The sequence below is a fragment of the Xyrauchen texanus genome, chromosome 6 (genome assembly GCF_025860055.1).
Source record: "Xyrauchen texanus isolate HMW12.3.18 chromosome 6, RBS_HiC_50CHRs, whole genome shotgun sequence".
Taxonomy (NCBI): domain Eukaryota; kingdom Metazoa; phylum Chordata; class Actinopteri; order Cypriniformes; family Catostomidae; genus Xyrauchen; species Xyrauchen texanus.
In genome coordinates, this window is record NC_068281.1 from 12,301,085 (window position 1) to 12,318,304 (window position 17,220).

The 17,220-nt window shown below is 39.5% G+C and overlaps 1 protein-coding gene across 1 annotated transcript in view; it reads right to left on the reverse strand.

Moving 5' to 3' along the window:
- The window catches only part of LOC127645630 (ephrin type-A receptor 3-like), a 217,892-nt gene that overhangs the window by 64,947 nt on the left and 135,725 nt on the right, over positions 1-17,220 (reverse strand). Inside the window, exons 6-7 of the mRNA XM_052129301.1 lie at positions 9,262-9,374; positions 4,085-4,247 (exon numbers count right to left, since the gene is read on the reverse strand). Of these exons, the coding sequence (XP_051985261.1) occupies positions 4,085-4,247; positions 9,262-9,374 (276 nt within the window). The remainder of the gene's footprint in view (positions 1-4,084; positions 4,248-9,261; positions 9,375-17,220) is intronic.

Sequence of the window (17,220 nt, forward strand, 5' to 3'; positions counted from 1 at the left end):
CTCTGTCAGCGACACCTGCCTGGGGTTCGGTCCGGCACAGTCTCACTTTTTTCCTGAGGCCGTGACCGGGCTATGTGCCCAAGGTTCCTACGACCCCCTTCAGGGACCAGGTCGTGAATCTGCAAGCGCTGCCCTGGGAGGAGGCAGACCCAGCCCTTTCGTTGCTGTGTCCGGTATGTGCTTTGTATATCTATTTGGACCGCACGCAGAGCTTTAGATGTTCTGAGCAGCTCTTTGTCTGCTTCGGCAGACGGCAGAAAGGAAACGCCGTCTCCAAACAGAGGTTAGCTCACTGGGTCGTTAATGCTATTTCTTTAGCTTATCACATGCAGGCCGTGCCCGCCCCCTTACGGGTTCGAGCACACTCTACGAGAAGTGTGGCATCCTCGTGGACACTGGCCCATGGCACCTCCTTAGCAGACATCTGCAGAGCAGCTGGGCAACACTCAATACCTTTGCCAGAATTTACAATCTCAGGGTTGAGTCGGTCTCGTCTCGTGTTTTGTCCGGTCCGAGCTGTTAGAACTCGGTAACGCGCACAACCGACCGGGTGTTCCGCTTTCACACAGTGCCCTTCACCAAGATCCAGTGCGCCTTCTATCCCATGTTAGCCGCTCCCTGGATGTAAGCGTCGCTCCCTGGATGTTCTCCTCCCTAACCTTCTGGCCTGCGAATTCAGTGGAGCAATTCACTTCCAGACCCACTACGAGTCACAGGTGCCCTGTCGGTGACCTGCGTTTCCCTTGGGCCGGCCCACTGCCCCGGTCACCATGCTTGTAGAGTCCCCCCTCATTAGGCTGGACCTACCACCATGCCATTTCCCACGTATGGCTTCACAACCCTTGTGGTGTAATTGCCACATGTTACCTCCCCTGGACTGGGCAGGATGTGGTCTCTGCAGGGTCTTTTTCCCCTGAAGGAATAGGACTGGGAAAGACCGCCTTCCCTGACGCATTTCATAGCCCCTGCCGCTTCACGTCCTATGTGAGAGACATAGTGAGAGAGAAGGCCGCGGCTGCTGGGCTTGCTCACATGCTAGTCATGTAGCACCTGTTCCCCCGCTCAGGGGTGCAGGGAACCTAAGGTCTGTATGTGACATCTCTTTGGAGGCGTTGGGGGGTCTACGTGCAGCCAATAAAGGTGCCTCTAGCACGCAGTAGCATGCTTGCACCCATCTCGACAATTCACATAACACGGTCATTGCGTGGCGTTTTTATATGGGACCCCTTGTGTCACTTAATTTGACACAATGTCGAGTGAGTGAAAGAAGGGAAATGCCATGGTTACTGTTGTAACCTCCGTTCTCCGAGGGAAGGAACGAGATGTTGTGTCCCTCCTGCCACAGCACTAGACCTACCACTGTAAATGGCCGTACCTTATTTTCGGCTCCTTGGTGCAAAATCCTGACTGGCACTCGCTGCCCCGTGTCCCTTTATACCCGTATGCGGGGTGGGGCATGCAAATTCTGTCTGCCAACTTGACATTGGCCTTTTCTCAGGTTCAGAGGTACGTTTGGCATCCCAGGAAGACCCCTTGTGTTACATCATTCGACACAACATCTCGTTCCTTCCCTCAGGGAACAGAGGTTACAACAGTAACCATGACGATTTCAATGTTAAGTATGTTTTTTGAGCTAATATAAGGAGCTTTGTGTTGTTTATACTGTATATTGTATATCAAGCTTTGCTGGTTTTACTCCAAAAAAACAGAGGCAGCTGTATTGTGCCACTAAATACTGTATGTGGGTGAATGTTATAATTTACACATGCCATCCAAATAGGTATGTTAACAGAGGGATAACAGGCTCGGTTTGAAAGTTTCATGGCGAGTATATGGATTTTATGCTGCTGCAATCCTGCCATTACTCAAAACAAATACATCATTTATCAAGCCTGGCAATGCATGAGTAACTGCCTCTTTCAGGAAAATGAATATCTCCAGCAATAGGAATTGATTTAAAATTCCACTCAACGCCATTCAACAAGCTCAGTTATGCAGTGCACACTGTAAAGCAAGAACTCGTAACTTACGGAAACAGGACTATATCAACATACCAAATCATTTAAGCAATATTCAGAGAGTTTGATTTGAATTTCATGAATCCTAAAATATTTGTTTTGCTTTATTTTTTACCACTATTAGCAACAGTATAGTAAGAGATAGAACAGAAAATGATGTAGAAGAGGGGCAACTGGATCAGAAAATATTGCTAGCCAAATTCAAACCCACGTGAGAACAGTTCAATGTTAGAACAACTGACCTGTAAGTCTGCCAAGTCAAGGCTTCATATATGTATTACTTTTAAATATTTTTTATACATTTTCAGATTCGACAGTTATACTATTCATTGTTCTATCAGGAAGACTTGCAGACTTGGGTGAGATTTAAGATTATATTTATTTGATGAATATAAAACAGAAAAGTAGTGTCTCTCTTTGGCGTAGGCCCGTCTAGCGGTCCGAAAAAGCTGTACTTGGAACCGTCATATCCTGCCGGAGATAGGAGGCAGGGGCAAGGAGCCTACCCCAGTGCAGGACGGACTCAACTGGTGATGGTTGGGTGGTGGAGGATGCCGTGTTAGCACACTGAAACAGCAATGTGATAGATTGTGAGCAGACTTATAAAGAAACAGCTTACATGTGATTGTCTGGAAATTACCCAGCTAATGGTGTGATGATGTATAGCTGCTAGTCTTCCCACTAGAACTACGCTGCGCTTACATTACTATAATTCTTATTATAGTACAATGTTAGACCTCCCTGTATGCACAAATCCACACAGTGTAAGCTATTTATGAATTTCACCTTGAGCTGCAGGCTTAAGCATTTCTCATATAATAAAAAAAGCTATTACTATACTGGACTCTGTTAAATTTGATCTGGGCATATCAGGTCCACTGAGCTCTGTGATATGCTTATAAGAAACACTCGCTGAGCTGTGACCTCCTTTAAATTAGGCACGTATACCACAAGGCCTCTGTGTTTACTGTATGCCCTATAGGCTTTTCAATTGTGCCTCCATTCTTTGATCCCCATCAAAGAAAAGCAGGTTAGCTCAACACAGCCCTGTTAGTCCTCAAGAGACGCAAAGACACACACTGCGCATCCCTCCCAGGGAGCATAAGCAGGAGGTTTGGTAAATAAGTCACAGACCAGTTCACCATATATTAAATGCAGAGAACTGCCCTGAATTCCCTAGCAGATGCTTGACAATGGAAATGGGAAACAAGTGTTAGAATACAAAGACGGGACAAAAGACAGGGGAGAGAGGGAAATGAAGAATGAGAAAAGGTCTCTAAAAGGAACATAAAAATGTGCAGAGAAGAAAAAATAGGGAAAAGAAAGAGGAAACAGCTTAAAGAAGACAGAAGACATTCTGATTAACATTGTCTAAGTGCAGTGTTTACTGATCCTGCACACTGAGCAGGGGATATATGTACACTGCAAACAATATTTTGTTTAGTCTGTATTTTTGTTTTGTTTTCCAATAAACATCTTTAAAACAAGATAAATGTTTTTTTTTTTTTTTTTTTGTGGGGGGTGGGGGGTTTGCTAAGATCATGAGACCTGTTTTCATAAAATATACCTTGAATACAATTTTTACTAGCCCATTGGCAAACTGATTTAATATTTGTTTGTTTCAGGCATAAATCAACCAAAACGTCAGAGGTTTATGCTTCAAACAAAGGAAAAAAAAAAAGGAGAAAGAAAAAAACCCCAGTGATATATGAAAAATAAACTTAATGCAAGATATATTGTCTGAAAACAAGTTTTATTATATTACACTATTTTGCTTCTGGAGTCAATGTATCTTGTTTTAAAAATGATTTGACATTTATCCTGGAAAACAAGACAACAGTACTAAATAAGAAATTGACTTTTTGCAGAGTAGAAATTCACTTGGTTTGAAAAAAATAAGTTAATTTGGAACAACTGTGTAGAAACCACACCTGGGGTGAATTAAGGTGAATGAAAATGCTGGTCCCTCAACTCTTTCCCACAGTGTTTATTTGAGCCAAATGGTATCGGGCAATTGGAATGTATCCATAGAAATGTTAACAATACATCAAGAGCTGTAAGATTACCTTCATGACTGGTCTCCAGCTCTATCTCTCCACCGTAGTTGCCGTAGCCTCCGTCGGTGCGTGCCCTCACTCTGAACACATAGATGGTGCCCGGCTTTAGTCCCTCCACTGTCATCATGTGGCCTTTGGTCTTCAGAACCGTGTAGTTCTGATCTCTCTGGTTCTGAAAGGGAATAAAACACAAGACACGTTAACAATGAGATTTTTTTATTATTATGTCTTTAACTTGCATCTGTTAACTTTGTGTCTTTTCGCCACTTTTTTTAATGGATACTGTACACAGAAGACATGAAATAATGTGAAAAACTCCCATCCCAGCCTAATATGCAGAGTTATCTATGAGGAAATGTGTAATCACTGTGGATCTTTGACGTTTTCATGGCATAGTTTGTTTGACTGTCCCGAGTAGCCTGGCAAAGCAGCTTTGGCTAATATATTGGCCTTTGGCATGAGTATGGGGTGAGGCTTTAAATTTTTTTAACAATTGTAAATTTGGGGATTGTTTAAATAGAGGGAAACATATTTAAAACAGTAATTATATTTGCCATTCTGTATGGTGATGATATTGGTGCAGAAATTGCACACTTCACCTTTAAAAACACAGGTATTCTTACAGTTAAACAGTTACTTTCAGCAGACACCTTACTGAAATCATAAGGGTGCAAGAAAGCGTGTATATTCTTGATATGATACTTTGCAGACAGTGATAACCACAAGAAAGATTAGCCGAAAATGTGTAATATATTAACACGCGTTAAAGCTGTGAAGTAAACAGTGGGATAGTAACATTGACAAACGGGCACCACATAGAGAAGCAAAATCGTGGTTCTAAGCTGCAGAATAAGAAATAAGAGGATTAATGAAGGATATTATTTCAGCAACATGTTAACAGGGTAGGCTGCAGGCATCATATTTTGAAAGGCATATTCTGAGTAAATATTTTCGTCCTGTGCAAACAGGTCAGGCTAGGGCTTTAGTTTACACTGCTTGATATGATTACAGTCTGATTACAGTTACGTAAGTCATAAAACTGCTTTTTTGATGCTGCAGTATTGTGTGAAGGTGAGTCTAAGAATATTGTTTTGATTTATTTTACAGTCACTTACACAAGACTACCTACTCACACACTCTACATGGAAGATTCACTGATGGACTATTGCACAAAATGGCTAAAAATGTCACTTCCAAAATGATTGGCTGGCTGTTCGTGATTTTCTAGGAGTCAGGGTGCATAGGTTTTTATTTGTCCTCCAGGAAACAAATAATTTGCTGAAGATTGCAAGGAATGGCATTGAATATTTGAAAGATATTCAATTGTTTCATTTTAAAACATTTAATAGCAAGTAAACAAGATATCCTTGAGCATACAGTAACTGTATTTTCTGCTTTGTTGTCAGAGTAATGTCCAATTTCCAATCTAGGCAACCTAATAGTGAAAACAAATTAACCTCTTAAGAACCTTGCCATTTTTGGGGATTTCCGCCTGGATTTGGCCTACCCAAATTAAAAAGCTTCCCATTCCCACATACTTTGGCCTAAATACACAGTTTTGGTGTCAGTTTACAGGAAACCCTTTGATGTTGCATAAAACACTGCTACAAATTAAAAAAAATTAAATATATGTTGTCTGAACAGTAATAACCCTCCTAAAAAAAGAGGCGCTTTTTGATTTTTTTTATATAAATTCATAACTCAAGCCTTGTAAACCCTAGCAGCAAGCAGACAGTTTTGGCTGTTTCCACTAGATGTCAGCAAATACCTGAAAAAGGAATTTTGTCTGTATCATGTTTTATTTAATATCTATTTCAATTTATTTGAAGGGAGGAATATTACCTTTTTTTGGTGTACTTTCCGCCTACCCAAATCCAAAGTCTCCCCATACCCATATACAGTGCTATAAATGCAAAATCCCAGTGTAATTTTACAGAAAACCCTTTGTCTTTACATAAAACACTGTTGAAAGTGGTAAATATGTGCTCAGGTGTCTGGTGAGACGCGTCTGTGTGTTTTGGGCACGTAACCTACCCAGTGATCACTTCACAGTCTGGATGCAATATCACAGCCCCTGATTGGTCTATTTGATCTTGAGAGACATTGCCGGAAAGCGGAGGGTCTAAGCTTTACGGCAATATATGCTTTATCCGGATCGGATGTTTACATATTTTCCTGGATTGTTGAATATCATATAACATTACTTTGTGGTGTTTCTGCACTCGTGTGACGACATATCGAGGGATTACTTGGGCACACAACCACAGAAAACACTGAAAAACGGCTCATTTTGCAGAGAATAACCTAAGGTAAAGGATTATGTAGCATTTGTGGCTAACTGTGCTGTCTAGTGCGAGTAGCACGGCAAATATTCAATAATTTCACTTGTATGATTGTATACTTCATGATTCATTCGAAGTGTATTAGATATGTGATTATACCTCAATAAAAAGACTTATTGGAACTTCTTACTGGCAATGAGAGCTTTCATTTGATACATGGTTTGTACATGTGCGTCATATTTGAGCGATATGAGACATATGTATTCAAAAACGCACATAATTATGACCACGACTTTTGATGGGTGGAACTATGTAATTTATTGTAAATAAGTTACTTAGTGTAAAACAAATGCCAAAGTGATGCATATCTCAAGAAAGTAGACATTCTAAGCTTTCAAATGGTACCAGATATGAGCTCATAACTCCTCCACATACATTTAAAATTGGAAGTACATTATTACTGACGTAATTTTAAATCCCGGAACCGGGATCGTGGATTTTAAGATGAAATAAATTATGGATTTATGTGTGTCTTGAGTGGTCTAGTCAACACGAATTAAAGGAATTAATAATTTTGATTATGGATGACATAATGAGACATGATGTGCCATCAATCTGTGTCTTCAGTCTGAGCTCACATCCCATCCTACCAAAATGCAACCAGTATGAGTGCCAAACAACACTGGGTCAAACGACTGCATCTGTGTAGGACTAATGAAAAAAGACCTCTATCATGTGAATACACAGCCTTTTTTCTACAAGAAATGCATCTAAGAGGACTGTGTGTCACTTAAGCAAACCATTGTGTTTTCACTCTGTATCATGGCAATGCACCATCTCCATTGAAATCAATGGCTCTATTCCCTGATAGAGCATAAACTCTAGTGTTTAAGTGCCCTAAGAATGATAAGGATTGATTAAAGTGTATTGATATCAGCACTGTAATGGTAATTTAGACATGTTCATTCTTTCTTAATTTTTTGCCATTCTATTGATCGGTTTCAGTTGCCATATTTTTACCATCAGTGGGAGGAAACAATGGCAGTGAATGGAAAAACACCCGTGAAACAAGTGCTTTTTATCCATACCAAGTCCCAGGAAAAGTTCATACAGGTCTGGAGACAGCACAAATATAGTCTAATTGGCCTTTCATGGATATTTAAATATCTTTTATTCACGATTGATCTCTGTATGCCAGTGAGACGGTTGTGTGATCAGTGACTACACATGCTCACCGGTACATCACCGTAAACATCTCTCATTCAGAAGTTACAAATTGTATTGTTTTCATGTCTGATTAGGTCAAAAGATGAAAATGTCTGTGATGATCCTGTCTGTGTGAATGTAAGAGCACATTTTAACTTCTGAGGAAGGCTTTTGTTGCATCCCACAGTGCAGCACAATGAAGATATATAGAATTTTGATCACAAACATGGTGGTGCGGTCATACGGTGACATCACATGAAACAAGTCAATAGGTTATGAATGAGTGAATGAAAGTAACATTTATAAATTAATGCTTATATGACACTTCACTCAAAGCCCTTTACATGGTGAACAGGGGACTTTTCTCAACCATTGTTCAGCATCCAATTGGATGGTGCATGGCAGCCATAGTTTGACAGTACTCTCACCACACACCAGCTACTGGTGGAGAGGAGAGAGTAAAGGTAGGTTAGTAAAGAAATGAACAAGATTGGAACACTGCTAAGGCCAGATTCAAGCCCACATGTAGGACTGTGAGTGGTGTATAGGTGAGTAAAATGGTATTCTCTATTGTTAGTGACGTCAGCCTAGGATTCATTCTCCCATTATGATTAAAGAGCTATACATATGTGAACAGTCAACTGTGGCACATGGGCCTATTTATTGCTTTCATTCCCAAAGGCACAATGATGCTTCACCCCTCAATTACACATGCCAGGGCTGCCTGGACAACTGCAATCGTCAAAGCTTGTAATGGGGTCAAAGAGGCATATGTGTTATCTGTGTGTAAGTATGAGACAAGAGCTTATTAAAGACGAGTGATTGAAAATAATAAGAGAAGAGAATAGAAAAGAAGAGAAGAGAAGAGAAGAGATCTTCTGGAGACAAGACAAAATAAGAAAAGATGTCTTCTTGATACAAAACAAGATGAGACAATACAAGTTCAGACAAAATGAGACAAGACAAGATGAGATCTTCTCAAGACAAGACAAAATAAGAAGATAAGATGAGACGAAACAAGATGATAAGAGACAAGATTAACTCCTGAGACAAGAAATAAATGACAGATATTCTTAAGACAAAATGAGATGAGACTAGATGAGATAAGATGAAACATGATAAGATTTTCTAGAGGCAAGAGAAGACTAAATGAGATAAGAAGAGATCTTGATACAAAACAATACAAGATGAGATCTTCTTGAGACAAGTCAAATTAAGGAAAAACAAAGACAAAATGACAAAATGAGACAACATGAGATTCTCGAGACAAGACAAAATGAGAAGGGATCTTCTAGATGAAATAAGATGAGAGAAGATCAGAAGAGACAAGATGTGGTCTTCAAGACAAGACAAATGAGATGAGAATAAATCTCAAGGCTAAACAAGACAAGATGAGACGAGATCTTTGAGGAATTACAAAACCAGAATAAATATTCTTGAGACAAAACAAGAAGAGATGAGACGATATTTTTTTCAGAGAAAAGACAAAACAAGAAGTGAAAAAATATTCTTGTGTCGAAGCAAGATGAGATTTTATTTCTAAAATGGTAAAAAGAAAAGAGATACTCTTGAGACAAAATGGGATGAGACAAAATGAAACAATACAAAATAAAATTTGATCTTCTGAAGACAAAACAAAATTAGATGAGAAGAAATGAGATCTTGAGAAAAAGCAAGAGGAGAGGAGAGGAGATTTACCTTCTCATAGTAGATGACCTCATATTCCACAATCACTCCATTGGGTCTGTTGGGTCCCTGCCATGCCAGTGTGATACTGTCTTTGCTTTTTCTCTCCTTCAGAATTACATTCACTACAGAGAGAGAGAAACAAGAAACCATGAGCGAGAGACGTGCAAAACAAACCCATAATGTGACAATGCACATACATGTGGGCACCCTCAGGAAACACAGGCAATCATTTTAAGAATACACAAGATGTGTGTGTGCGTGTGTGTGTGTGTGTGTGTGTGTGTGCAAGTGTGTGTACGAGTGAGTGTGTGTGTGTGTGTGTGTCAATAGGCACTCAAGACTATCGCAAATCTATTAAATCGCAGCTTCTCGGGTTACACAGTTTTATTCCAGTCACACTTCTATTGCTACAAAACACCACTGAGAGCTCACAATTCCCCTCTACACACTCAAGAGTGCTTTACACACGCACACATATTGGCTAACGCACAAACTGCTGGGAAATCTTTGTCTAAGGAGACAGAGAGCCACACACCAGCAGGTAATTACACTCCTGAAACACCACGACCTGCTGCCTAACACCTCTTCTGTCTCTCTCCCTCTCTTCCATCTCTTTACCTTGCTACACTACAGCAGGATGAGCATGAAAGAAAGAGATGGGATTATGGGAGAAAAAATATAGAGAGAGAAGAAATAAAGACAGTTGGGTCTGATATTTGGTCAAATGGCTGGAGGTAAATTCACCTGTGTTCTTCACCTATTCTGTGCCCTGTAATTTCAATGAACAGCTTTTCAACGAAACTACCCATACTCACACGCGCGCACACACACACACACGATTGATCTTGCCCTTACATGCCAGTAAATTGTGTTGAACTTAATTTCTTTTTTCAATCACTACTTAATAAATTATATTATAATTTATATAATATTATACATGTTAGAATGAATGAATTATTAATCTATAAGGATCTATTTTTCGTGAGTGCACAAAGCGTAGCGCTATGCGCAACGACCATGCACAACATCTTATAAAATATCTGTGAGTGCACTAATTTTAAATGCAACTTTCATGCCAGCGCAAAACGCAAGTGGGCATGGGTGGAAGTGTAACTGTGGGTGTATTGCATGTTAATGAATTGGCGCAAAGCACAATTTGGAGATACATGTAAAGACATTTCAAAAGCAGGTCTGATTTCAGCGCAACATCTAAATTCAGTTCCTGCATTTGCAGTTTGGAGATTCCACCAGCAGGTGGTGAAAAGGTGAATGTCCAAACTTTATAGTGGAAAATGAAAATATGTCCCTGACGATTAGAGTTGTTAAGTCACTACAAAAGATGCCGAAGAAGTTTGGTTTTGCTATATGCATTTTTTTTTACCTTTGGTTATTTTGATTATATTTTAGTTTTGTTTGAAGTGTAATTTGAATTTATATATATTTTTGGTTAAATTTTTACGTGTTTAAATAAATTATTTTTTTTTTATCAAAATTGGCCAGTAGAAATGAACGCATGCCAATACAATCACAATTAATACCAGCCATGATTTGTATGTCAGTAGAGAAAAGTATTGGACCCACTTCATGTTAGGTGGCCTTAACTACTATGTACTCGATACAATGTACATATTATAAACATACTTGTTAATGCACTGTAATTACATTTAAAGTACTTGAATTTCATTACATTTGTAGTTACACTGTTAACTTTACCCCTAACCCTAACCCATCCCTCTGTAATGAGCGTTACAGAGAACAAACAGACCCAAGAGCTGAGGTAATGTAAAAAGGACTTAACAACAAATAAGAGCTATCACTGAGCTGTGGAATGTTAAAGATCCCGGCACCGGCTGCAGCAGCGGGAAGTGATCTCCAATAGCGCCATGACTGCACAAGATGCATTCTCTTCACGGAATGAAGATTCATCGTTGGATGAATGTGTGCATTGTGGAAGTCAGGAACAGACTTATAGAATCCTCTGTTGAAGCTTAGCGAGGTGCAAAACAAAACGCCCAGCTGAGATGGGCGATCTTACTCCCGACATGTGGGCAGAGACGAGGTATCCTCAGTGGAAGACCAGCTGACAACCAGCAAAACTGGAAGGCAACCACACACCCAACACGAGGGCAACTAACAGATACATGAGATAGGGCCAACTAAGCAAAGAGTGTGAGGTTAGTACTCAACATCAAACAATAATCTAGCAAAAATACTGAGAAAACGACAGGCTTAAGAAGGGAGTGAATTAGGGGAGAACAGGTGTTGCTTGGCACACTAATCAGCTTTCTCCCGGGAACAATCAGTGTTCCCATGGAAACGGTAAATAGTAGTTAAGGCCATCTAATATAAAGTGTTACCAAATTATGAATTCACATTCACTATAAGTACATTCACTATAACTTAATGGAGAGCACATCCAAATCCTGACAATAATACCATTTTCTAAGCATATAAAATGACCATATCCATATTTCTGTTATTCTAATTCATTGCATACAGTCCCATTTGCACTACCGAATTCTTATGAATGTCCTCTCTTTGTTTATTTTACTGGTGCTTGACAGGGAATGGACTATATAATAAGGTGCAATAACCGGAGAAGAACCCCCAAATTAAATTCACTTGCATTTTAAGGACTTACTGAGCTGAAATAGTCTTCAAAAAAATCTTTGTTAGTATTTTGGTGAATAAAGAAATTCATACACATCTGGGATGGCATGGGATGGCATGAGGGTAAGTAAATGATGAGAGAATTTAAGGGGGAACTATTCCTTTAATACAAAAGCCTATGTACTCCATTTGTTTTATATTTGATTTGATTTATATTTGAATATATTCTAAAATGTGCAGTTTTCTGAGTAGCATTCATTCCAGAATCATGCTGAATAATTTTTCACTATATAGGGGCTGTTGACAAATAATATTTAATCAACTTTTATTTTAGACATCAAGATTTTAGGTTAAAATTTACATTACACTTTTTCTAGATTTGCTTAAACACTATAACCTGGCTTTTGAAATAAAATTTCAAACCATAATGCATTTATCAAAAAGCACACCCATTTCCCTAAACTATAAACATAAACACAAAGAGCCGAAACTGATCCCACCAATCAGAACCTTAGAGTCAGTTCGTTCAGTTTTGGAACAATTGATCCAGATAGACGAGAAGGAAGAGGTTGAGGACAATAGAGAGGAGGAGAAACAGTAGGGAGTAGAGGAAGATGTGAAGGAAGAGGAAGAGTTGGAGGAGGAGTACATTTACATTTATGTATTTGGCAGACGCTTTTATCCAAAGCGACTTACAGAGCCCTTATTACAGGGACAATCCCCCTGAAGCAACCTGGAGTTAAGTGCCTTGCTCAAGGACACAATGGTGGTGGCTGTGGGGCTCGAACCAGCATTCTTCTGATTACCAGTTATGTGCTTAGACCACTACACCACCACCACTCCATGTAGAGTAGGGAGTAGGGTGAGGAGGAAGAGGAGGAAGAGTAGGGAGAGGAGGATGAGGAGGCGGAGGACGACAAGGAAGAGGAAGGGCAATAGCAAGGAGACAAGCAGACTCGGATGAAATTCATGCCACTCTAGTTGACCATGTCCTTGTCCATTGTATGACTAAGAAGGAGGCTAGACAACAAGTACAGCCAAACTTGAGTCGCTTCACCATTGCCTCGATCATAAAAACTTTCAGGGAGGAAAACAGGTAGTGTACTTCAGACTGCTCATACAGTAATCAGTTCTTCTATTTTTGTAGGACACATAGATGACCAACTGGCAGAGGCAGGCTAAGAATTTTGTCGGAGGAGCAAGAGAGGGAGCTGGTAAATATGGTCATTGCCAAAAATGTAATCCGCCTGCGGCAGATACAAAGGAGGGTGATTGAAGACAGTAACCAATTTCGAGGGATAAATGCCATCAGCCTCTCCACAATTGATCGCATCCTCCGAAAGCACAGGTTCCGGATGAAACAGGCCTACGAACAAAACTCTGACAGAGTGAAAGTCCAACGTCTGGAATATGATCAAGTATGAGTTTTTATATTTCATGAAGTATTGTGCACCATCAAAGTATAGCAGTACAGCAGTTTATACTTTAACACAAAGTACATATGGTGGTCTGCCATTTGTACCCTCTTGAACTGTGTTTCAGAGTAGTCATTTACTCTACTGTGTTTCATGTGTTTTGCAGAGAATCCTTGAGATTGAAGGCCATCCTGTTTCCCATGAGATTATCTTTGTTGATGAGGCTGGATTTACATAACTTGACCAAAAGAAGGAGAAGGGGGAGGAAAATAATTACATACAGTGGGTACGGAAAGTATTCAGACCCCCTTAAATTTTTCACTCTTTCTTATATTGCAGCCATTTGCTAAAATCATTTAAGTTCATTTTGTTTCCTCATTATTGTACACACAGCACCCCATATTGACAGAAAAACACAGAATTGTTGACATTTTTGCACATTTATTAAAAAAGAAAAACTGAAATATCACATGGTCCTAAGTATTCAGACCCTTTGTTCAGTATTTAGTAGAAGCACCCTTTTGATCTAATACAGCCATGAGTCTTTTTGGGAAAGATGCAACAAGTTTTTCACATCTGGATTTGGGTATCCTCTGCCATTCCTCCTTGCAGATCCTCTCCAGTTCTGTCAGGTTGGATGGTATACGTTGGTGAACAGCCATTTTCAGGTCTCTCCAGAGATGCTCAATTGGGTTTAAGTCAGGGCTCTGGCTGGGCCACTCAAGAACAGTCACGGAGTTGTTGTGAAGCCACTCCTTCGTTATTTTAGTGGTGTGCTTAGGGTCATTGTCTTTTTGGAAGGTGAACCTTCGGCCCAGTCTGAGGTCCAGAGCACTCTGGAGAAGGTTTTCGTCCAGGATATCCCTGTACTTGGCTGCAATCATCTTTCCCTCGATTGCAACCAGTCATCCTGTCCCTGCAGCTGAAAAACACCCCCACAGCATGATGCTGCCACCACCATGCTTCACTGCTGAGACTGTATTGGACAGGTGATGAGCAGTGCCTGGTTTTCTCCACACATACCGCTTAGAATTAAGGCCAAAAAGTTCTATCTTGGTCTCATCAGACCAGAAAATCTTATTTATCACCATCTTGGAGTCCTTCAGGTGTTTTTTAGCAATACTTAGGACCATGTGATATTTCAGTTTTTCTTTTTAATAAATGTGCAAAAATGTCAATAATTCTGTGTTTTTCTGTCAATATGGGGTGCTGTGTGTACAATAATGAGGAAAAAAATGATTTAAAAAAAATGAAAAACTTAAATGATTTTAGCAAATGGCTGCAATATAACAAAGAGTGAAAAATTTAAGAGGGTCTGAATACTTTCCGTACCCACTGTAAATAACATAATCAGGCATGCAAGAGGATTTTACCCCTGCTGCCTGGCTGGGGCCAATATAGCCTGTGATGTTGATGAGATTCTCTGGCCTGTCCCAGGCCAAAGATGGGATGCTGGGGCAGAATATTTATTTTTGTTGTTTTTGGTGTATTGTACTGTACAGTACATTAAGGAATAAAACAATTGCAAATGTATAAATTTGTTGTGTCTTTTGTTGTGTTCATCATGTGAAAGGGTTTTTTTTTTGGTTGGGGGGGCACAAGCCATATAACTTATTACCAGTTTTTGTGGTATTGTTTTGAATTTATCTCATCAGTGTGTATGACTATGTTGTCGTGTGTATGCTTTTGAGGGCTTGTGTGTCATGTCTGAGGGCAAAGTTTGTTTTTTCAGCAAGATTAAATGGTTTTGAGTGGAGAGCTTCATTTTGACCTGAAAATAGGAAGTTTGGGAAATTGGGTGAGAAGTTATGGATTTGTGTTTAAAGTTTCGAGAAAAGGAGGCATATTTTCAAGAAATGTGTTTAAGCAATCAAGAAAAACTGTAATATAGAAGGGAAAGTGTGCATCTCAGTTGCTGTGACTGGTCACCATTTAACTAATTTTATTGTGCTTTTAGCAGTTTACTTAAATAAGAATAAAATTTGAGATGAAGAAATTGTGTATATCATGGCTTCTTGGTTCTTTAGATTCTTGTGTTGGAATTTCATAGGGTTTGCCATTGATGACCTTTGATTTTGTCCACCCTACCGTATATGACAAGAAGGGGAAAAAATAAAACAATAATAATAAAATAATTTGCCATTGACTCAGCTCTTCATTGCATTAATTTAGCAGAATGCAGAGTAATGTTTTTATATATTATCAAATCATTAAGGAGTCAGGGCAATTTTTATATAATTTTATATTTAATATAATACAGTTTGATATAATGCAAGTTTACTTTTGGCCCACAGCCCTCAATCAAGTTAGATTTGTGGCCCTTCTTAGGAAAATGTTGGGGCACCTTTGGTTTAATGTGAGTAGCATTAATTCCTGATTCGCTCGAAACTATATGATATTCAAACTTAGGTTAAATCAGCATGGCTGTCATGGCTGAATGTATAAATCATTGGGATCTTTGACCTCATTCTGACACTAAGCACTTCTCTCCCAGCATGTGCTTGTTCTGCTCAAGAGCTTCCCTCTACATCCCGAACAGCTTCATACATATTTAATACCTCAGCCCAAGTTGTACACAAAGTCTATCACATGCACACTCACAAACATGCATTTAATGAAAACATGCCTGCACTGACAACCCTTGTCATCCCTTCAGGGATATGAGACACAGACAGGATGTTGTGAGGGCAGTTGTGACTTCCGCACATTTTGGCACCAGAGAACTGATTCTGACTGTAGAATACATTTGATGACATGCAATACTTACAGCATTTGGAACACCATGAACTTTTGAACTTCCACAAGGTTTATGTGTGTGAGAGAGGGGTGCTAATGTGAATCTGGTGGAACAACAACACTCTGGCTGTACCGAAACTGTACTTTGTCTGTTGTCTGGGACCTTGAGCGTGGGAAAATTACTGGAGAGAATCCACTATATATCATGTAATCACCAACTACCTCACAATATGATAGGCGCACACATCACAATACAATAGTCAAGCATAAAAGTTTGATTCCATATTTAAAATCTAGGAATATGAATCTAATATAAACCTGGAAATAATTAAAAGTTTTGGACGTGTAACGGAGGCCAGCTGGTACGTGATAGCTATGCAGTGTGTAAACCTCACTCTCCATACCGTAAGAGATGCACTAATGACCGAGGCTAGGGTCGATCGCTTTATAGCCTCCTTTTTAGTGTGTCTGACTCCCAGGCCAAGAATTGCTGGGTCGAATACTGGTGTCACATACCCAACATCAAATTTAAACATGGAAATAGTTAAAAGTTTTGAAATTTTGAAAAATTCCATGCTCTAAAAGTCTATGCCAGCTGGATTGCATGCTGTCATTAAAGCAAAATGGGGAGATGCTAAGAAATTGTAAGTTATGTTGATTATTCCATTCAACTTTCTAAACAAATTGTAAAGGGGCGGTCACACAATACTTCACGATCCATTCACTCTCATTCAAACACATCCGAATGCATCAGAGTGAAAACATAAGCTCATGTGAAGAAATGTTGTATGACGCTTCATGCCAAAGTTCAAGTTTGGTGAACTCTGAACTGTGAATTCGTACAACAAGAGGATGCACGACCAATAAGAGACCCATAGGTCACACGGGGCCTCTTAGTTACAAGGCTACAAATTTCAAAGCTGCAAGTTGCAGGGAAGTGAGTAGACAATATATTTTCACATTTTTAATAGAATATTATTTGTTATTTGTGATTCATTATTTACGTACACCAGAAGCCCTCCCACGTGACATCATATCCTGGTTCTTTGCATTGTACGGAAAAAATCTGAACCCCACTGTATGCCATGATTCAATACATAGCTGTACAGCATGATCTCATAATTGGAAAATAAACACCAGCAAAAGCACATGACATTGTGAATCTGCAGGAATAGCTTAGGTATATATCAAAATCTGATTCTAGCTG